We start from the raw sequence: 23,132 nt of genomic DNA, 5'->3' as shown, positions 1-23,132 counted from the left end.
ACCTTTGTTTATGCCCATCATCCGCTTATACATAAGAACATAAGGAGGCGCACTGCAGAAGGCCTGTTAGCCCATTTTAAGCAGGTCCTAGTATGGGCTAACAGATATGTCCCTTCACCCTACTTATCTCCAGAGAGACGTAGGGTAGACTTAGTCTATCTTCATATGGGAGATTCCTTATATAGTAAGGGGTCAACGCCCCCGCGGCCCCGTCTATGGCCAGGTCTGGAAACATATACACATACGTAGTTTAATGTGATCCTTTACTGACAACGTTTCGCCCACACAGTGGGCTTCTTCAAGTCACAAACAAATCTACCTAGATCTGTTTGTGACTTGAAAAAGGCCACTGTGTGGGCGAAACGTTGTTAATACACTGCATATGTGTTTATGTTTCCATTGTGTCGGTATTTTATACCATTTATTTCCATCATGACCAGGTCTCATGGTACCATCAATCCCAGACATGATACAGTGAATCAGACGACCTTAGACCTTCATGTTAGCAAGGGCACTGATAATGGTCTTGTAGATCTCAATGCCACGTAGAAATACTTTCTCGTTGAGGAATTCATTGTGGTCGTGAAGAAGAATTGGTGTCCGGTTCATAGGGGAGAAACCAAGAGCTGGAATGTTGACCTGGGGAGAACACGATGCTAGGAATTAGACTCATGGGGGAGAAACCAAGAGCTGGAATGTTGACCTGGTGAGAACACAATGCTAGGAATTAGATTCATGGGGAGAAACCAAGAGCTGGAATGTTGACCTGGTGAGAACACAATGCTAGGAATTAGATTCATGGGGGAGAAACCAAGAGCTGGAATGTTGACCTGGTGAGAACACAATGCTAGGAATTAGATTCATGGGGGAGAAACCAAGAGCTGGAATGTTGACCTGGTGAGAACACAATGCTAGGAATTAGATTCATGGGGGAGAAACCAAGAGCTGGAATGTTGACCTGGGGAGAACACTAGTAATTACCAGCTAAATCTGAAATATTTAAAAATTACCATCTGCAAATATATAAAAAAAATATTCTTGTCAGGTATTAAATTAGATTCTTGTGCAATACATGGGAATCTTCACTGAAGAAACGTTTCGCCACATAGTGGCATCGTCAGTCCAACACAAAGCAGGAAGGTGTAAGCAGAGGAGGAGTTTGAGGTAATCAGTCCCTCAGCCTGGAGTCGATGTGTTCAGTCCACCAGTCTTGTAGAAAGTACAGCATAGTGTCAGTCAGGTAAGTGGAACCCGGAGTAGGCGGGATCACAGTGGAACCTGCCACTAGTAACTAGATGGTCAGACACTGCAACATGATGGGATCTTGATACAAGGAATTCTTCAACACTTGTCCAACCTTTCTGGATTGTATTTGACTGATAAAGCCACTGTGTGGAAATGTTTCTCCAGTAAACATTCCCATATGTTAGATAAGTGTATCTGTCAGACACTGCAACATGATGGGATCTTGATACAAGGAATTCTTCAACACTTGTCTAACCTGTGGACGAAGATCTACTGACACTAGTGGCAGGTTCCACTGTGATCCAGCCTCCTCCTGCTGCCACTCACCTGACTACAGGATATAAGCCACCTCTCTGGCCCTGTGCTCTACTTTCTACAAGATTGATGGACTGAACACATCGACTCCAGGCTGAGGGACTGATTACCTCAAACTACTACTCTCCTTACACCTTCCTGCCTTGTATTGGACTGATGAAGACACTGTGTGGCGAAACGTTTCTTCACTAAAGATTCCCTTATATTGCAAAAGTGTCTCAATTCTTCAAGTCCTGGTATAAAATCTTTGCTTCAAAGAAACAGTCGTGTCTAGATCAATACCATCTCACGTAGTCTAAGCATCCCTTCTCTTCATCTTACGTAGTCTAAGCATCCCTTCTCTTCATCTCACGGAGTCTAAGCATCCCTTCTCTTCATCTCACGGAGTCTAAGCATCCCTTCTCCTCATCTTACGTAGTCTAAGCATCCCTTCTCTTCATCTCACGTAGTCTAAGCATCCCTTCTCTTCATCTTACGTAGTCTAAGCATCCCTTCTCTTCATCTCACGTAGTCTAAGCATCCCTTCTCTTCATCTCACGTAGTCTAAGCATCCCTTCTCTTCATCTCACGTAGTCTAAGCATCCCTTCTCTTCATCTCACGGAGTCTAAGCATCCCTTCTCTTCATCTTACGTAGTCTAAGCATCCCTTCTCTTCATCTCACGTAGTCTAAGCATCCCTTCTCTTCATCTTACGTAGTCTAAGCATCCCTTCTCTTCATCTCACGTAGTCTAAGCATCCCTTCTCTTCATCTTACGTAGTCTAAGCATCCCTTCTCTTCATCTCACGTAGTCTAAGCATCCCTTCTCTTCATCTCACGTAGTCTAAGCATCCCTTCTCTTCATCTTACGTAGTCTAAGCATCCCTTCTCTTCATCTCACGTAGTCTAAGCATCCCTTCTCTTCATCTCACGTAGTCTAAGCATCCCTTCTCTTCATCTCACGTAGTCTAAGCATCCCTTCTCTTCATCTCACGTAGTCTAAGCATCCCTTCTCTTCATCTCACGTAGTCTAAGCATCCCTTCTCTTCATCTCACGTAGTCTAAGCATCCCTTCTCTTCATCTCACGTAGTCTAAGCATCCCTTCTCTTCATCTCACGTAGTCTAAGCATCCCTTCTCTTCATCTCACGTAGTCTAAGCATCCCTTCTCTTCATCTCACGTAGTCTAAGCATCCCTTCTCTTCATCTCACGTAGTCTAAGCATCCCTTCTCTTCATCTCACGTAGTCGAAGCATCCCTTCTCTTCATCTCACGGAGTCTAAGCATCCCTTCTCTTCATCTCACGTAGTCTAAGCATCCCTTCTCTTCATCTTACGTAGTCTAAGCATCCCTTCTCTTCATCTCACGGAGTCTAAGCATCCCTTCTCTTCATCTCACGTAGTCTAAGCATCCCTTCTCTTCATCTCACGTAGTCTAAGCATCCCTTCTCTTCATCTCACGTAGTCTAAGCATCCCTTCTCTTCATCTCACGTAGTCTAAGCATCCCTTCTCTTCATCTCACGTAGTCTAAGCATCCCATCTCTCCTGCCACTTACCACTACCTACGAGAGTGCATGGAAGACCTACTATCAGTCTGCTCCAAAGACTCTTTTTATGTTACAGCCCGAGTTAGTCTACGTGGAAGTTCTTTCCACTTACAACTCTACTGCCAAACCAGTACCTCTCAATAACCTTTCTAAACACAAATTTCTCCACCTTGAATCCATTATTGCGACTCCTATCTTGGTTATTCATGTTGTTATATACTACAGTCACATCTCCCCTAATTCTACGTCTTTCCAAAGATTTAGGTTTGGATTTTGCCACCGAAATGGCTAGTTTATTGTACACTCCCACACTATCTTGTGGACGGTAGCACAAGAGCATATGGATACACAAAAGGTCCAGGAACTAGACTGCAAAAGCGTTAACAGGTGTACATTTGGATTTATATCAACAAATTTAGGAAATTTGCTTGTAACAGACAAGTGAACTGTAGAAATAAATCCAAATGCTACGCAGGTACCTCTATATTCCTCTGTACCTTTCTTAAGACTACCTGTTTAATGGCTGCCGCAAATTCTTGTAAAAATGGCCCCTTATAAAAAAAATCAAATTCCCTGACCATCTCTGCACTTTATCCAGCGTATTTATACTAATCCTGTAACTTGAAGACCAGAACTATACATACAAACAGATTAATCTAAAGTAACAATTACAAAAATAAAGAAAAAATGTAATTATAACGTCTTACCTGCCTCAGAAATTTGCTGTCAGTACCACCAGGAAATATTTGCTTGTCGAGATTTATGTCTCTGAAAGATCAGACCGATATTAGTCATCATGTTGATGTTTACTCTGTTTCTGTCATTGTATCTCTCATGTTGATGTTTACTCTGTTTCTATCATTGTATCTCTCAAGTTGATGACTTAGACACATGTGCAGTGTTGTTTATTGTCTACACAGTAGACTTCTTCAGTCAGACACCGAGGTACCGGCGGTGGTAGTGTGATGTAATCAGTCCCTCGAAATGGCATTTGAGAAATATAATTTTAAATACTGGAGTTTACCAGGAGTTTACCAGGAGTTTACCAGGAGTTTACCAGGAGTTTACCAGGAGTTTACCAGGAGTTTACCAGGAGTTTACCAGGAGTTTACCAGGAGTTTACCAGGAGTTTACCAGGAGTTTACCTGGAGTTTACCAGGAGTTTACCAGGAGTTTACCTGGAGTTTACCTGGAGTTTACCAGTTTACCTGGAATTTACCAGTTTACCTGGAGTTTACTTGGAGTTTACCTGGAGTTACCTGGAGTTTACCAGTTTACCTGGAGTTTACCAGTTTACCTGGAATTTACCAGTTTACCTGGAGTTTACTTGGAGTTTACCTGGAGTTACCTGGAGTTTACCAGTTTACCTGGAGTTTACCTGGAGTTACCTGGAGTTTACCTGGAGTTTACCTGGAGTTTACCAGTTTACCTGGAATTTACCAGTTTACCTGGAGTTTACTTGGAGTTTACCTGGAGTTACCTGGAGTTTACCAGTTTACCTGGAGTTTACCAGTTTACCTGGAATTTACCAGTTTACCTGGAGTTTACTTGGAGTTTACCTGGAGTTACCTGGAGTTTACCAGTTTACCTGGAGTTTACCTGGAGTTACCTGGAGTTTACCTGGAGTTTACCAGTTTACCTGGAGTTTACCTGGAGTTACCTGGAGTTTACCAGTTTACCTGGAGTTTACCAGTTTACCTGGAGTTTACCAGTTTACCTGGAGTTTACCTGGAGTTACCTGGAGTTTACCTGGAGTTACCTGGAGTTTACCTGGAGTTACCTGGAGTTTACCAGTTTACCTGGAGTTACCTGGAGTTTACCTGGAGTTACCTGGAGTTTACCAGTTTACCTGGAGTTTACCAGTTTACCTGGAGTTTACCTGGAGTTACCTGGAGTTTACCAGTTTACCTGGAGTTTACCAGTTTACCTGGAGTTTACCTGGAGTTACCTGGAGTTTACCAGTTTACCTGGAGTTTACCAGTTTACCTGGAGTTTACCTGGAGTTACCTGGAGTTTACCTGGAGTTTACCAGTTTACCTGGAGTTTACCTGGAGTTACCTGGAGTTTACCAGTTTTCCTGGAGTTTACCAGTTTACCTGGAGTTTACCTGGAGTTACCTGGAGTTTACCTGGAGTTACCTGGAGTTTACCTGGAGTTACCTGGATTTTACCAGTTTACCTGGAGTTTACCAGTTTACCTGGAGTTTACCTGGAGTTACCTGGAGTTTACCAGTTTACCTGGAGTTTACCAGTTTACCTGGAGTTTACCTGGAGTTACCTGGAGTTTACCAGTTTACCTGGAGTTTACCAGTTTACCTGGAGTTTACCAGTTTACCTGGAGTTTACCAGTTTACCTGGAGTTTACCAGTTTACCTGGAGTTACCTGGAGTTTACCTGGAGTTACCTGGAGTTTACCTGGAGTTACCTGGAGTTTACCAGTTTACCTGGAGTTTACCAGTTTACCTGGAGTTTACCTGGAGTTACCTGGAGTTTACCTGGAGTTACCTGGAGTTTACCTGGAGTTACCTGGAGTTTACCTGGAGTTACCTGGAGTTTACCAGTTTACCTGGAGTTTACTTGAAGTTTACATGGAGTTTACCTGGAAAGGGTTTCGGGGGTCAACGCCCCCGTGGCCCCGTCTGTGATCAGGCCTTATGGTGGATCAGGGTCTAATCAACCAGGCTGTTACTGCTGGCCGCACGAAAGCTGACATACGAACCACAGCCTGGTTGGTCAGGTACTGACTTTAGGTGCCTGTCCAGTGCCTTCTTGAGGACAGCCAGGGGTCTTGAAGACAGCCAGGGGTCTTGAAGACAGCCAGGGGTCATGAAGACAGCCAGGGGTTTTGAAGACAGTCATGGATCTTGAGGACAGCCAGGGGTCTTGAAGAAAGTCAGGGGTCTTGAAGACAGCCAGGGATCTTGAAGACAGCCAGGGGTCTGGAAGACAGCCTGGGGTCTTGAGGACAGCCAGGGGTCTTGAAGACAGCCAGGGATCTTGAAGACAGCCAGGGGTCTTGAAGACAGCCAGGGGTCTTGAAGACAGCCAGGGATCTTGAAGACAGCCAGGGGTCTTGAAGACAGCCAGGGATCTTGAAGACAGCCAGGGGTCTGGAAGACAGCCTGGGGTCTTGAGGACAGCCAGGGGTCTTGAGGACAGCCAGGGGTCTTGAAGGCAGCCAAGGGTCTTGAAGACAGCCAGGGGTCTTGAAGACAGCCAGGGGTCTTGAAGACAGCCAGGGATCTTGAAGACAGCCAGGGGTCTTGAAGACAGCCAGGGGTCTTGAAGACAGCCAGGGATCTTGAAGACAGCCAGGGGTCTGGAAGACAGCCTGGGGTCTTGAAGACAGCCAGGGGTCTTGAAGACAGCCAGGGGTCTTGAAGACAGCCAGGGATCTTGAAGACAGCCAGGGGTCTTGAAGACAGCCAGGGGTCTTGAAGACAGCCAGGGATCTTGAAGACAGCCAGGGGTCTTGAAGACAGCCAGGGGTCTTGAAGACAGCCAGGGATCTTGAAGACAGCCAGGGGTCTGGAAGACAGCCAGGGGTCTTGAAGACAGCCAGGGGTCTTGAAGACAGCCAGGGGTCTTGAAGACAGCCAGGGATCTTGAAGACAGCCAGGGGTCTGGAAGACAGCCTGGGGTCTTGAGGACAGCCAGGGGTCTTGAGGACAGCCAGGGGTCTTGAAGGCAGCCAGGGGTCTTGAAGACTGCCAGGGGTCTTGAAGACCGTCAGGGGTCTTGAAGACAGCCAGGGGTCTTGAGGACAGCCAGGGGTCTTGAGGACAGCCAGGGGTCTTGAGGACAGCCAGGGGTCTATTGGTAATCCCCATTATGTATGCTGGGAGGTAGTTGAACAGTCTTGGGCCCCAGACACCTATTGTGTTGTCTCTCAGTGTACTAGTGACACCCTTGCTTTTCATCGGGGGGGATGTTGCATCTCCTCCCAAGTCTTTTGCTTTCATGTGGAGTGATTTTCGCGTGCAGGTTTGGTACCAATCCCTCCAGGACCTTCATGTATCTCGCCTGCGTTCCAGGGAATACAGACCAAGGACCTTCAACCATTCCCAGTAATTTAGGTGCCTTATCGCACTTTTGTGTGCCGTGAAAGTTCTTTGAACACTCTCCCTGTACGATCCACAGTAAAACATTTTAATTTTAACAATTGGTTGAGGCCATCAGGCTTCCCCAACATTGTCTCTGGGCCCTGTGTGGGTGGCCGGGAAAACTTGCAACAGCATGTGATGGCTCAGGGGTAATACGGGATGTGCTGCTGTGTTCTCTTGGACTACAATGGTCCTTACTGGTAACTGTTGTGGTGCTGTGGTTGGCGCTCTGGGTGTAACTTGCTGTTGCATTTTGGGGCCCATTGGCTGCCGTTGATGGATGGGAGTTTGGTCAATAGTATCAGAAGCTGGATGAGGAAGGGCGTGACCCAGTCACTCATGTTTCCTGGCCCCTGGATCTACTGCTACTGTAGCCGTTTCTGGACGAGGCTGCTGCTCAGAGGTGAGGGTTCTGGAAATTTAAACACATACGCAGTATAATGTGACCCATTATTGACAACGTTTCGCTCACACAGTGAGCTTTTTCAAGTCACAAACAGATCTACCTGGGTGAAAGGTAAGCGAGTACCCCAGGTTTGTGACTTGATAAAGTCACAGATTTGAGGACACTAATATCTTCAAGTGATATTTCTTCTCGAAGTGAATTATAGCAGAATACGTAGCGTCGTGAAGTTGTTTTCTTATGAACTTAAATTTCTCGCCTGGAAATTACTTGGCTTTCCAGATCTAAGGTATGGAAACTTAATGTCTTCTTTGGGACTTCGGGGCGCCTGTTGCCTGCAGCCTTCTTTATCCAGTATATCTGGGGTTGGGCTGAGCGTTCCTTCGCTGTCCCAAGAGCCCAGGAGTCCAGAGTCCTGAAGCTCCATCGCCAGAACTGCGTCCCACATATCCGAGTCCTCAGTTGAGTCACTGGAACATCGTGTCATCTTCCTTTCGGAAGGAGCCATGTGCTTCCATGTGCCTGTCTGGTGACTCGATGGATGGATGGATGGATGTCTCCTCTGTCCAGAGTGGATGAGCTGAAGCATGATAATGTATTCTTAAATACATAAGAACATAAGAGAGAAGGAACACTGCAGCAGGCCTACTGGCCCATGTGAGGCAGATCCATCTCTTCTACCGGCTTAAGTCAATGCCCTAACCTAGTCAGGTCAGGTCACATTTAATTAAGGAAGGAGCACGGCATCTGACCTAGTAGCACAAGCTAGTCAGGTCCAACTCACATCCACCCACACCCACTCATGTATTTATCTAACCTATTTTTAAAACTACACAACGTTTTAGCCTCTATAGCTGTACTGGGGAGTTTGTTACACTCATCCACAACTCTATTACCAAACCAGTGCTTTCCTATATCCTTCCTGTGAGGTAGAAGATCTCGAAGACACTGTAGGGGCTGGGGCTGACTAGTAGAAGTAAGAAGGCAGGTCCCTCTAGAATCCAACCCTAATCACCAATCCCCTGTAATGTCTTCAAGATCACCCACCTCACCTTCGACGGAACTTAAGACAATGGAACTGAACTCTTCTCCAGGCTGAGGGACTGACCACCTCAAATACCATTTCTCCGAGGTTAATGGACTGATTACACCATCTTCATTTCACTACTACACCTGCTGCCTCTATATTTGACTGAAGAAGCCTATTATGTAGGTGATATGTTACAAGACACAAGTGCACCTACTGTGACTTTTATTGTAGCTACATTTCACATTATATTAGCTGCACTTGTGTCCTTTTACCTAACACATTGTGGGTAATTCTGCCAACATTAGTACATATATATCTTATGTCTTAGGTAAGGTTGGTCAGGAAACAATACAAGTGTCAGCAACTGTCAGCATTCCCCTCAAAATCCTGACAGTTGTCTATAAGATTCCTTGTAAAACATGCGATAAAGTTTACCATGGCCAAACTGGTAAAAATCTTGAACTAAGATTAAACCAACATATATATAGCATTAAAACTGGACAAGATTCTATTGATCTGTTTACTCACATGACAGATTTTAACCATCCGATTGATTTTCAAGAGGCTGGGAAATAACATTCAGTGAGAGTGAACATTCTTCAATGGATCACCATATGGTTGTGATCAACAACACTTATACAAAACACAGAGGAGGAAGAGAAGTTACCTGTAATAACATTAAATTAAATAAATAAGATAAAATAACGTACTCATCTTCACAAGCCTGAGAGAAAGCGTCCCACCAAGGATTCTGACCATCTTCCACACAGGTCAGCTGGTTCTGAAAAGTTAGGTTATACTTTTTAATTCAAATCACATTTTATGTGTTAGGTTAGGTTAGGTTAGGTCAGGTCAGGTCAGGTTAGGTTAGGTTAGGTTAGGTTAGGTTAGGTTAGGTTAGGTTAGGTCAGGTCAGGTCAGGTTAGGTTAGGTTAGGTCAGGTCAGGTTAGGTTAGGTTAGGTTAGGTTAGGTTAGGTTAGGTCAGGTCAGGTCAGGTTAGGTTAGGTTAGGTCAGGTCAGGTTAGGTTAGGTTAGGTTAGGTTAGGTTAGGTTAAGTTAGGTTAGGTTAGGTTAGGTTAGGTTAGGTTAGGTTAGGTTAGGTTAGGTTAGGTTAGGTTAGGTTAGGTTACGTTAGGTCAGGTTAGGTTAGGTTAGGTTAGGTTAGGTTAGGTTAGGTTAGGTTACGTTAGGTCAGGTTAGGTTAGGTTAGGTTAGGTTAGGTTAGGTTAGGTTAGGTTAGGTCAGGTCAGGTTAGGTTAGGTTAGGTTAGGTTAGGTTAAGTTAGGTTAGGTTAGGTTAGGTTAGGTTAGGTTAGGTTAGGTTAGGTTAGGTTAGGTTAGGTTAAGTTAGGTTAGGTTAGGTTAGGTTAGGTTAGGTTAAGTTAGGTTAGGTTAGGTTAGGTTAGGTTAGGTTAGGTTAGGTTAGGTTAGGTTAGGTCAGGTTAGGTTAGGTTAGGTTAGGTTAGGTTACGTTAGGTCAGGTTAGGTTAGGTTAGGTTACGTTAGGTCAGGTTAGGTTAGGTTAGGTTACGTTAGGTCAGGTTAGGTTAGGTTAGGTTAGGTTAGGTTAGGTTAGGTTAGGTTAGGTTAGGTCAGGTTAGGTTAGGTTAGGTTAGGTTAGGTTAGGTCAGGTCAGGTTAGGTTAGGTTAGGTTAGGTTATGTTAGGTTAGGTTAGGTTAGGTTAGGTTACGTTAGGTCAGGTTAGGTTAGGTTAGGTTAGGTTAGGTTAGGTTAGGTTAGGTTAGGTCAGGTTAGGTTAGGTTAGGTTAGGTTAGGTCAGGTCAGGTTAGGTTAGGTTAGGTTACGTTAGGTCAGGTTAGGTTAGGTTAGGTCAGGTTAGGTCAGGTTAGGTTAGGTTAGGTTAGGTTAGGTTACGTTAGGTCAGGTTAGGTTAGGTTAGGTTAGGTTAGGTTAGGTTAGGTTAGGTTAGGTTAGGTTAGGTTAGGTCAGGTTAGGTTAGGTTACGTTAGGTCAGGTTAGGTTAGGTTAGGTTAGGTTAGGTTAGGTTAGGTCAGGTCAGGTTAGGTTAGGTTAGGTTAGGTTAGGTTAGGTTAGGTTAGGTTAGGTTAGGTTAGGTTAGGTTAGGTTAGGTTAGGTTAGGTCAGGTTAGGTTAGGTTACGTTAGGTCAGGTTAGGTTAGGTTAGGTTAGGTTAGGTTAGGTTAGGTTAGGTTAGGTTAGGTCAGGTTAGGTTAGGTCAGGTCAGGTTAGGTTAGGTTAGGTTAAGTAATATTCGTCAATAAACATGACATGTGTTCCCTGACGCTGGTTTTAGCCACACAGTGACCAAGAGCTAGAGCTTTTGGTCAGCTGGCCGAGTTCTTCACCAATTTAAAAACTAAGAACATTAGTTTTTAGATCTTTAAGAAGTATATAGATATTACTCAAATCACTTAACTAATTAAACCCCGTTAGAAAAGATATATTAATACATTTACAAATTTATTCAGTAACACTTCACCAATATTGATCAATATTGATCAGTATTTTGTCTCATATTTCCCACTTCAAGACAATAATCAAATCATTATTTACATCATTAGTTTCGTTCACAGTAATTATAATTAATGAATCTACAGTCATGAAAGAACCGTAAACTGATGACAGATAATTGAAGAATTATCTGTTTATTCCTCTGTAAAGATCACAGTGTTGGGTTTACCTGTTGTAAAATATTAATTACAGTTTGTGGTTTACCTATAAGAGATTAATTACAAAGGTCACTAAGCATGTTGTGCAAGCCGAACAGGGGAGTTTGGCCAATTTGCCATTTACTGTCAAATAGCCAGAGTAAAAAATTTCTATCATCTTTAACTCTGCCAAATTCTATCTGAGGATAACGGTGGACCCTCGCTTTACGACCACCTCCCAATGCGACCAATTATGTAAGTGTATTTATGTAAGTGTGTTTGTACGTGTATGTTTGGGGGTCTGAAATGGACTAATCTACTTCACAATATTCCTTATGGGAATAAATTCGGTCAGTACTGGCACCTGAACATACTTCTGGAGTGAGATAATATCGTTAACCGGGGGTAAATAATATATAAATGAAAATTGACCTATGATATATATAGCAGAACTTAGCTAAAAAAAACTTAGTTTAAGTGAGGTTATGCAAGGCGTCTAAGTTAGTTTTGATCCAAAAATAAAAAAAACTTTATTTTACATCAATGTTTGTAAAGAAAATATCGGTCATTCTGTAAAAAATAATTTTTTAATTATTTTTAAAGGAGCTAGGCCTATTCAGCAAGTTTAGGCTTAATAGGCTGACATACAGAAATTAGGAAGTATAATTTCTGATGAGTTAATTTCTTGCAAAGATAAAGTTCCATTTATCTCCTGTGAAAATTATTCCGTAAAGAAACTACATAAATTACCAAACTATACCACAGGTGGGGTTAAAACCCGCGATCACTCATGAAAGTCCAAACGGACGCATCAACCACTGGCGCAGTGGCTAGCGCAGCAGTCTGGAGCTCCACAACTGTTTGATAGCGGGTTCTAACCCCGCCTGTGATATACAATCGTGTCATCACAGTTTCGTCAGTACATAGATTACCTGTCTCTCTGAAGGTTCGGGGATCTTATTCACCACAAACTCGTAAGTAACATCATCTCCAGCAGCCTTACAAAGGCTCGTTATCTTCTGCTCAAATTCCGTCAAGTCTTGAGAGGGAGTAACACGAATATCAAAGCCAACGCTGAGTTCTGCTGGAACTACGTTATACTGAACACCTCCCTGGAAAATATTCTCAGAGTAATCAATACGATTCTGAAAGTATTTAAGTACATCTGGGAACGGATGGAGTTTGAACCCATGGCAAGTGAGAGCTGTAACACAGAGGCCAGTGTGTTAACCACTGGGCCACCTGGCTTTAATAACCTTCATCTAACTAGATATATTTCTATACATCATATTCAGGTTAGCATGGGCCACAACTGTGACCACAAACACAGGTTTTTTTACACATAAATCCCACTGGCATGTCAGTTTTAGGCCTCACTTGCCTTGGATTCAAACCCCATCCCTTCCCAGATTACCTTACAACCATCTTATGAGTTAATATTGATAGCATAATATTAACCACATGATAACGGAACAATGTAAACACAATAATAATTATAATATCTAGAGTAAACACTGTTTATATAACTTTACCAGCAGAAAATATCATAGATTTTTTTTATCAGGATTTGTACGAATGTTTATTAGTTAGAGATCCAATGTATTACTAAGGGGAAGACTGTAAAAAATGTGTGGTGACCCATTAGACTCGAAACTCCTAGCAATTATTAGCTAGTTTAATATCTTAATTATGTGCCCCATACCCATCCTGTGGGTGGTAGTCACCCCATACCCATTCTGCGGGCAGTAGTAACCCCATTCCCATCCTGTGGGCGGTAGTCACCCCATACCCATCCTGTGGGCGGTAGTCACACTATACCCATCCTGTGGGTGGTAGTCACCCCATACCCATCCTGAGCGCGGTAGTTACGCCATACCTATCCTGCGGGCGGTAGTTACACCATACCCATCATGTGGGCGGTAGTTAAAGATTACCGAGATGTGATGAATGGTTTGAAAAACCGACAAGTTGAAGATTGAGACACTTATGCAGCATATGGGAATCTTTATTCAGGAAACGTTTCGCCACACAGTGGCTTCATCAGTCCAATACAAAGAGGAAGGCAGCATCATGGGGTCTTGTTACAAAGAATTCTTCAACACTTGTTCAACCTTTGGACGAAGACCTACTTCGACTAGTGGATGGTACCACTATAACACCGCCTCCGCCTGCTTCACCTCACCTGACTACTTCGACTAGTGGATGGTACCACTATGACCCCGCCTCCTCCTGCTTCACCTCACCTGACTACTTCGACTAGTGGATGGTACCACTATGACGCCGCCTCCTCCTGCTTCACCTCACCTGACTACTTCGACTAGTGGATGGTACCACTATGACCCCGCCTCCTCCTGCTTCACCTCACCTGACTACTTCGACTAGTGGATGGTACCACTATAACACCGCCTCCTCCTGCTTCACCTCACCTGACTACTTCGACTAGTGGATGGTACCACTATAACACCACCTCCTCCTGCTTCACCTCACCTGACTACTTCGACTAGTGGATGGTACCACTATGACCCCGCCTCCTCCTGCTTCACCTCACCTGACTACTTCGACTAGTGGATGGTACCACTATGACGCCGCCTCCTCCTGCTTCACCTCACCTGACTACTTCGACTAGTGGATGGTACCACTATGACCCCGCCTCCTCCTGCTTCACCTCACCTGACTACTTCGACTAGTGGATGGTACCACTATGACCCCGCCTCCTCCTGCTTCACCTCACCTGACTACTTCGACTAGTGGATGGTACCACTATGACCCCGCCTCCTCCTGCTTCACCTCACCTGACTACTTCGACTAGTGGATGGTACCACTATGACCCCGCCTCCTCCTGCTTCACCTCACCTGACTACTTCGACTAGTGGATGGTACCACTATGACCCCGCCTCCTCCTGCTTCACCTCACCTGACTACTTCGACTAGTGGATGGTACCACTATGACCCCGCCTCCTCCTGCTTCACCTCACCTGACTACTTCGACTAGTGGATGGTACCACTATGACGCCACCTCCTCCTGCTTCACCTCACCTGACTACTTCGACTAGTGGATGATACCACTATGACCCCGCCTCCTCCTGCTTCACCTCACATGACTACTTCGACTAGTGGATGGTACCACTATGACCCCGCCTCCTCCTGCTTCACCTCACCTGACTACTTCGACTAGTGGATGATACCACTATGACCCCGCCTCCTCCTGCTTCACCTCACCTGACTACTTCGACTAGTGGATGGTACCACTATGACCCCGCCTCCGCCTGCTTCACCTCACCTGACTACTTCGACTAGTGGATGGTACCACTATGACCCCGCCTCCTCCTGCTTCACCTCACCTGACTACTTCGACTAGTGGATGGTACCACTATGACCCCGCCTCCTCCTGCTTCACCTCACCTGACTACTTCGACTAGTGGATGGTACCACTATGACGCCGCCTCCGCCTGCTTCACCTCACCTGACTACTTCGACTAGTGGATGGTACCACTATGACCCCGCCTCCTCCTGCTTCACCTCACCTGACTACTTCGACTAGTGGATGGTACCACTATGACCCCGCCTCCTCCTGCTTCACCTCACCTGACTACTTCGACTAGTGGATGGTACCACTATGACGCCGCCTCCGCCTGCTTCACCTCACCTGACTACTTCGACTAGTGGATGGTACCAATATAACCCCGCCTCCTCCTGCTTCACCTCACCTGACTACTTCGACTAGTGGATGGTACCACTATAACACCGCCTCCTCCTGCTTCACCTCACCTGACTACTTCGACTAGTGGATGGTACCACTATGACGCCGCCTCCTCCTGCTTCACCTCACCTGACTACTTCGACTAGTGGATGGTACCACTATGACCCCGCCTCCTCCTGCTTCACTTCACCTGACTACTTCGACTAGTGGATGGTACCACTATGATCCCGCCTCCTCCTGCTTCACCTCACCTGACTACTTCGACTAGTGGATGGTACCACTATGACCCCACCTCCTCCTGCTTCACCTCACCTGACTACTTCGACTAGTGGATGATACCACTATGACCCCGCCTCCTCCTGCTTCACCTCACCTGACTACTTCGACTAGTGGATGATACCACTATGACCCCGCCTCCTCCTGCTTCACCTCACCTGACTACTTCGACTAGTGGATGGTACCACTATGACGCCACCTCCTCCTGCTTCACCTCACTCTACTTCGACTAGTCCACTATGACCCCGCCTCACCTCACCTGACTACTTCGACTAGTGGATGGTACCACTATGACCCCGCCTCCTCCTGCTTCACCTCACCTGACTACTTCGACTAGTGGATGATATCACTATGACCCCGCCTCCTCCTGCTTCACCTCACCTGACTACTTCGACTAGTGGATGGTACCACTATGACCCCGCCTCCGCCTGCTTCACCTCACCTGACTACTTCGACTAGTGGATGGTACCACTATGACCCCGCCTCCTCCTGCTTCACCTCACCTGACTACTTCGACTAGTGGATGGTACCACTATGACCCCGCCTCCTCCTGCTTCACCTCACCTGACTACTTCGACTAGTGGATGGTACCACTATGACGCCGCCTCCGCCTGCTTCACCTCACCTGACTACTTCGACTAGTGGATGGTACCACTATGACCCCGCCTCCTCCTGCTTCACCTCACCTGACTACTTCGACTAGTGGATGGTACCACTATGACCCCGCCTCCTCCTGCTTCACCTCACCTGACTACTTCGACTAGTGGATGGTACCACTATGACCCCGCCTCCTCCTGCTTCACCTCACCTGACTACTTCGACTAGTGGATGGTACCACTATGACCCCGCCTCCTCCTGCTTCACCTCACCTGACTACTTCGACTAGTGGATGGTACCACTATGACCCCGCCTCCTCCTGCTTCACCTCACCTGACTACTTCGACTAGTGGATGGTACCACTATGACCCCGCCTCCTCCTGCTTCACCTCACCTGACTACTTCGACTAGTGGATGGTACCACTATGACCCCGCCTCCTCCTGCTTCACCTCACCTGACTACTTCGACTAGTGGATGGTACCACTATGACCCCGCCTCCTCCTGCTTCACCTCACCTGACTACTTCGACTAGTGGATGGTACCACTATGACCCCGCCTCCTCCTGCTTCACCTCACCTGACTACTTCGACTAGTGGATGGTACCACTATGACCCCGCCTCCTCCTGCTTCACTTCACCTGACTACTTCGACTAGTGGATGGTACCACTATGACCCCGCCTCCTCCTGCTTCACCTCACCTGACTACTTCGACTAGTGGATGGTACCACTATGACCCCGCCTCCTCCTGCTTCACCTCACCTGACTACTTCGACTAGTGGAAGGTACCACTATGACCCCGCCTCCTCCTGCTTCACCTCACCTGACTACTTCGACTAGTGGATGGTACCACTATGACCCCGCCTCCTCCTGCTTCACCTCACCTGCTACTCGACTAGTGGATGATACTATGACACCTCACATGACTACTTCGACTAGTGGATGGTACCACTATGACCCCGCCTCCTCCTGCTTCACCTCACCTGACTACTTCGACTAGTGGATGATACCACTATGACCCCGCCTCCTCCTGCTTCACCTCACCTGACTACTTCGACTAGTGGATGGTACCACTATGACCCCGCCTCCGCCTGCTTCACCTCACCTGACTACTTCGACTAGTGGATGGTACCACTATGACCCCGCCTCCTCCTGCTTCACCTCACCTGACTACTTCGACTAGTGGATGGTACCACTATGACCCCGCCTCCTCCTGCTTCACCTCACCTGACTACTTCGACTAGTGGATGGTACCACTATGACCCCGCCTCCGCCTGCTTCACCTCACCTGACTACTTCGACTAGTGGATGGTACCACTATGACCCCGCCTCCTCCTGCTTCACCTCACCTGACTACTTCGACTAGTGGATGGTACCACTATGACCCCGCCTCCTCCTGCTTCACCTCACCTGACTACTTCGACTAGTGGATGGTACCACTATGACCCCGCCTCCTCCTGCTTCACCTCACCTGACTACTTCGACTAGTGGATGGTACCACTATGACCCCGCCTCCTCCTGCTTCACCTCACCTGACTACTTCGACTAGTGGATGGTACCACTATGACCCCGCCTCCTCCTGCTTCACCGCCTCCTCCTGCTTCACCTCACCTGACTACTTCGACTAGTGGATGGTACCACTATGACGCCGCCTCCTCCTGCTTCACCTCACCTGACTACTTCGACTAGTGGATGGTACCACTATGACCCCGCCTCCTCCTGCTTCACCTCACCTGACTACTTCGACTAGTGGATGGTACCACTATGACCCCGCCTCCTCCTGCTTCACCTCACCTGACTACTTCGACTAGTGGATGGTACCACTATGACCCCACCTCCTCCTGCTTCACCTCACCTGACTACTTCGACTAGTGGATGATACCACTATGACCCCGCCTCCTCCTGCTTCACCTCACCTGACTACTTCGACTAGTGGATGGTACCACTATGACCCCGCCTCCTCCTGCTTCACCTCACCTGACTACTTCGACTAGTGGATGGTACCACTATGACCCCACCTCCTCCTGCTTCACCTCACCTGACTACTTCGACTAGTGGATGGTACCACTATGACCCCGCCTCCTCCTGCTTCACCTCACCTGACTACTTCGACTAGTGGATGGTACCACTATGACCCCGCCTCCTCCTGCTTCACCTCACCTGACTACTTCGACTAGTGGATGATACCACTATGACCCCGCCTCCTCCTGCTTCACCTCACCTGACTACTTCGACTAGTGGATGGTACCACTATGACCCCGCCTCCGCCTGCTTCACCTCACCTGACTACTTCGACTAGTGGATGGTACCACTATGACCCCGCCTCCTCCTGCTTCACCTCACCTGACTACTTCGACTAGTGGATGGTACCACTATGACCCCGCCTCCTCCTGCTTCACCTCACCTGACTACTTCGACTAGTGGATGGTACCACTATGACCCCGCCTCCGCCTGCTTCACCTCACCTGACTACTTCGACTAGTGGATGGTACCACTATGACCCCGCCTCCTCCTGCTTCACCTCACCTGACTACTTCGACTAGTGGATGGTACCACTATGACCCCGCCTCCTCCTGCTTCACCTCACCTGACTACTTCGACTAGTGGATGGTACCACTATGACCCCGCCTCCTCCTGCTTCACCTCACCTGACTACTTCGACTAGTGGATGGTACCACTATGACCCCGCCTCCTCCTGCTTCACCTCACCTGACTACTTCGACTAGTGGATGGTACCACTATGACCCCGCCTCCTCCTGCTTCACCTCACCTGACTACTTCGACTAGTGGATGGTACCACTATGACCCCGCCTCCTCCTGCTTCACCTCACCTGACTACTTCGACTAGTGGATGGTACCACTATGACCCCGCCTCCTCCTGCTTCACCTCACCTGACTACTTCGACTAGTGGATGGTACCACTATGACCCCGCCTCCTCCTGCTTCACCTCACCTGACTACTTCGACTAGTGGATGGTACCACTATAACCCCGCCTCCTCCTGCTTCACCTCACCTGACTACTTCGACTAGTGGATGGTACCACTATAACCCCGCCTCCTCCTGCTTCACCTCACCTGACTACTTCGACTAGTGGATGGTACCACTATAACCCCGCCTCCTCCTGCTTCACCTCACCTGACTACTTCGACTAGTGGATGGTACCACTATAACCCCGCCTCCTGCTGCTTCACCTCACCTGACTACTTCGACTAGTGGATGGTACCACTATGACCTCGCCTCCTCCTGCTTCACCTCACCTGACTACTTCGACTAGTGGATGGTACCACTATGACGCCGCCTCCTCCTGCTTCACCTCACCTGACTACTTCGACTAGTGGATGGTACCACTATGACCCCGCCTCCTCCTGCTTCACCTCACCTGACTACTTCGACTAGTGGATGGTACCACTATAACCCCGCCTCCTGCTGCTTCACCTCACCTGACTACTTCGACTAGTGGATGGTACCACTATAACTCCGCCTCCGCCTGCTTCACCTCACCTGACTACTTCGACTAGTGGATGGTACCACTATAACACCGCCTCTGCCTGCTTCACCTCACCTGACTACTTCGACTAGTGGATGGTACCACTATGACCCCGCCTCCTCCTGCTTCACCTCACCTGACTACTTCGACTAGTGGATGGTATCACTATGACCCCGCCTCCTCCTGCTTCACCTCACCTGACTACTTCGACTAGTGGATGGTACCACTATGACCCCGCCTCCTCCTGCTTCACCTCACCTGACTACTTCGACTAGTGGATGGTACCACTATGACCCCGCCTCCTCCTGCTTCACCTCACCTGACTACTTCGACTAGTGGATGGTACCACTATGACCCCGCCTCCTCTTGCTTCACCTCACCTGACTACTTCGACTAGTGGATGGTACCACTATGACCCCGCCTCCTCCTGCTTCACCTCACCTGACTACTTCGACTAGTGGATGGTACCACTGTGACCCCGCCACCTCTTGCTTCACCTCACCTGACTACTTCGACTAGTGGATGGTACCACTATGACCCCGCCTCCTCCTGCTTCACCTCACCTGACTACTTCGACTAGTGGATGGTACCACTATGACCCCGCCTCCGCCTGCTTCACCTCACCTCTCTACAGTATATAAGCCACGTCTACGGCCCTATGCTGTACATTCTACAAGATTGATGGACTGAACACATCGACTCCAGGCTGAGGGACTGATTACCTCAAACTCCTCCTCTCCTTACGCCTTCCTCTTTGTATTGGACTGATGAAGCCACTGTGTGGCGAAACGTTTCCTGAATAAAGATTCCCATATGCTGCATAAGTGTCTCAATCTTCAACATTACCGAGATATATAATGGGTCCAGGGACTGTACCTCAACATTACAGAGGTACATAATGGGTCCAGGGACTGTATCTCAACATTACAGAGGTACGTAATGGGTCCAGGGACTGTACCTCAACATTACAGAGGTACATAATGGGTCCAGGGACTGTACCTCAACATTACAGAGGTACATAATGGGTCCAGGGACTGTACCTCAACATTATAGAGGTACATAATGGGTCCAGGGACTGTACCTCAACATTACAGAGGTACATAATTGGTCCAGGGACTGTACCTCAACATTACAGAGGTACATAATGGGTCCAGGGACTGTACCTCAACATTACAGAGGTACATAATGGGTCCAGGGACTGTACCTCAACATTACAGAGGTACATAATGGGTCCAGGGACTGTACCTCAACCTTACAGAGGTACATAATGGGTCCAGGGACTGTACCTCAACATTACAGAGGTACATAATGGGTCCAGGAACTATACCTCAACATTACAGAAGTACATAATGGGTCCAGGGACTGTACCTCAACATTACAGAGGTACATAATGGGTCCAGGGACTGTACCTCAACATTACAGAGGTACATAATGGGTCCAGAGACTGTACCTCAACATTACAGAGGTACATAATGGGTCCAGGGACTGTACCTCAACATTACAGAGGTACATAATGGGTCCAGGGACTGTACTTCAACATTACGCAGGTACATAATGGGTCCAGGGACTGTACTTCAACATTACGCAGGTACATAATGGGTCCAGGGACTGTACCTCAACATTACAGAGGTACATAATGGGTCCAGGGACTGTACCTCAACATTACAGAGGTACATAATGGGTCCAGGGACTGTACTTCAACATTACAGAGGTACATAATGGGTCCAGGGACTGTACCTCAACATTACAGAGGTACATAATGGGTCCAGGGACTGTACCTCAACATTACAGAGGTACATAATGGGTCCAGGGACTGTACTTCAACATTACAGAGGTACATAATGGGTCCAGGGACTGTACCTCAACATTACAGAGGTACATAATGGGTCCAGGGACTGTACCTCAACCTTACAGAGGTACATAATGGGTCCAGGGACTGTACCTCAACATTACAGAGGTACATAATGGGTCCAGGAACTATACCTCAACATTACAGAGGTACATAATGGGTCCAGGGACTGTACGTCAACATTACAGAGGTACATAATGGGTCCAGGGACTGTACCTCAACATTACAGAGGTACATAATGGGTCCAGGGACTGTACCTCAACATTACAGAGGTACATAATGGGTCCAGGAACTATACCTCAACATTACAGAGGTACATAATGGGTCCAGGGACTGTACCTCAACATTACAGAGGTACATAATGGGTCCAGGGACTGTACCTCAACATTACAGAGGTACATAATGGGTCCAGGGACTGTACCTCAACATTACAGAGGTACATAATGGGTCCAGGGACTGTACCTCAACATTACAGAGGTACATAATGGGTCCAGGGACTGTACCTCAACATTACAGAGGTACATAATGGGTCCAGGAACTATACCTCAACATTACAGAGGTACATAATGGGTCCAGGGACTGTACCTCAACATTACAGAGGTACATAATGGGTCCAGGGACTGTACTTCAACATTACACTTTTACATAATGGGTCCAGGGACTGTACCTCAACATTACGCAGGTACATAATGGGTCCAGGGACTGTACCTCAACATTACGCAGGTACATAATGGGTCCAGGGACTGTACCTCAACATTACGCAGGTACATAATGGGTTCAGGGACTGTACCTCAACATTATGCAGGTACATAATGGGTCCAGGGACTGTACCTCAACATTACAGAGGTACATAATGGGTCCAGGGACTGTACCTCAACATTACAGAGGTACATAATGGGTCCAGGGACTGTACCTCAACATTACAGAGGTACATAATGGGTCCAGGGACTGTACCTCAACATTACAGAGGTACATAATGGGTCCAGGGACTGTACCTCAACATTACAGAGGTACATAATGGGTCCAGGGACTGTACCTCAACATTACAGAGGTACATAATGGGTCCAGGGACTGTACCTCAACATTACAGAGGTACATAATGGGTCCATGGACTGTACTTCAACATTACGCAGGTACATAATGGGTCCAGGGACTGTACCTCAACATTACAGAGGTACATAATGGGTCCATGGACTGTACTTCAACATTACGCAGGTACATAATGGGTCCAGGGACTGTTTGCCCCTCGGGCTATAATTTGGAATGTCCGTTTTAGCGAGTCACTGTCAACTAAAACGCTGTAAAGTGGGACCCTCCTGCACCTCAAGCAAATGTTCAGAAGATGCTTATAATACCAATAATAATAATAATCATTATTTCTAAATGATATAACTTATACAAACCATAGAAAGTCCCTTAGTAAGCAGAACATTTCCCTCAAATTAGGTTAATTTTGACCCCAGGATGCGACCCACACCATTCGGGTGTGGGGGGTTTGCATCCTACTGTCTGCTAGGTGAACATGGGCAACAGGTGTCTTAAGGAAAGACGCCCTAATATTTCTACCCGTACCGGGGATCGAACCCCGGACATCAATATAAGAGGTGAGTGCGCTACCAACCCAGCTCTGGGACACCTATGTTATTACCTCCGGCATTGTGAGGTTAACAATGTTAACAACGTTAAAATTCTCCTAGACGCAGGAAACTCATTACCTCCAGCATTGTGAGGTTAACAACGTTAACAATGTTAACATCTCCAAGAGGCAGGAAAAGCAGTAATTACCTCCAGCATCGTGAGGTTAACAGTGTTAACATCTCCAAGACGCAGGTTCTTGTTCTCCTTCAGTAAGCGTTCTTGTTCATCTCTATAACCCAGGAAAGAGTCAATGACCTTCTGGAGTGTTTTTCCTGCAGTGTTGGTCAGGAACTGTGACCCGTGACCTGGCTGACCTGGACACTTCACTTTTACCCCT

The 23,132-nt window shown here is 47.1% G+C and overlaps 1 protein-coding gene across 1 annotated transcript in view; it reads right to left on the bottom strand.

The window, feature by feature from the left end:
• Positions 1 to 347: 347 nt before the first annotated feature.
• LOC128697156 (aminoacylase-1) overlaps positions 348 to 23,132 on the bottom strand; it is a 102,315-nt gene continuing 79,530 nt past the window's right edge. Inside the window, exons 5-9 of the mRNA XM_070104221.1 lie at positions 22,943 to 23,130; positions 12,182 to 12,361; positions 9,330 to 9,400; positions 3,792 to 3,852; positions 348 to 639 (exon numbers count right to left, since the gene is read on the bottom strand). Coding sequence (XP_069960322.1) covers positions 490 to 639; positions 3,792 to 3,852; positions 9,330 to 9,400; positions 12,182 to 12,361; positions 22,943 to 23,130 — 650 coding nt within the window. The 3' untranslated portion in view covers positions 348 to 489. The remainder of the gene's footprint in view (positions 640 to 3,791; positions 3,853 to 9,329; positions 9,401 to 12,181; positions 12,362 to 22,942; positions 23,131 to 23,132) is intronic.

Source organism: Cherax quadricarinatus, chromosome 89 (assembly GCF_038502225.1).
Source record: "Cherax quadricarinatus isolate ZL_2023a chromosome 89, ASM3850222v1, whole genome shotgun sequence".
NCBI lineage: Eukaryota > Metazoa > Arthropoda > Malacostraca > Decapoda > Parastacidae > Cherax > Cherax quadricarinatus.
This window is presented reverse-complemented; position numbering and strand designations above follow the sequence as displayed.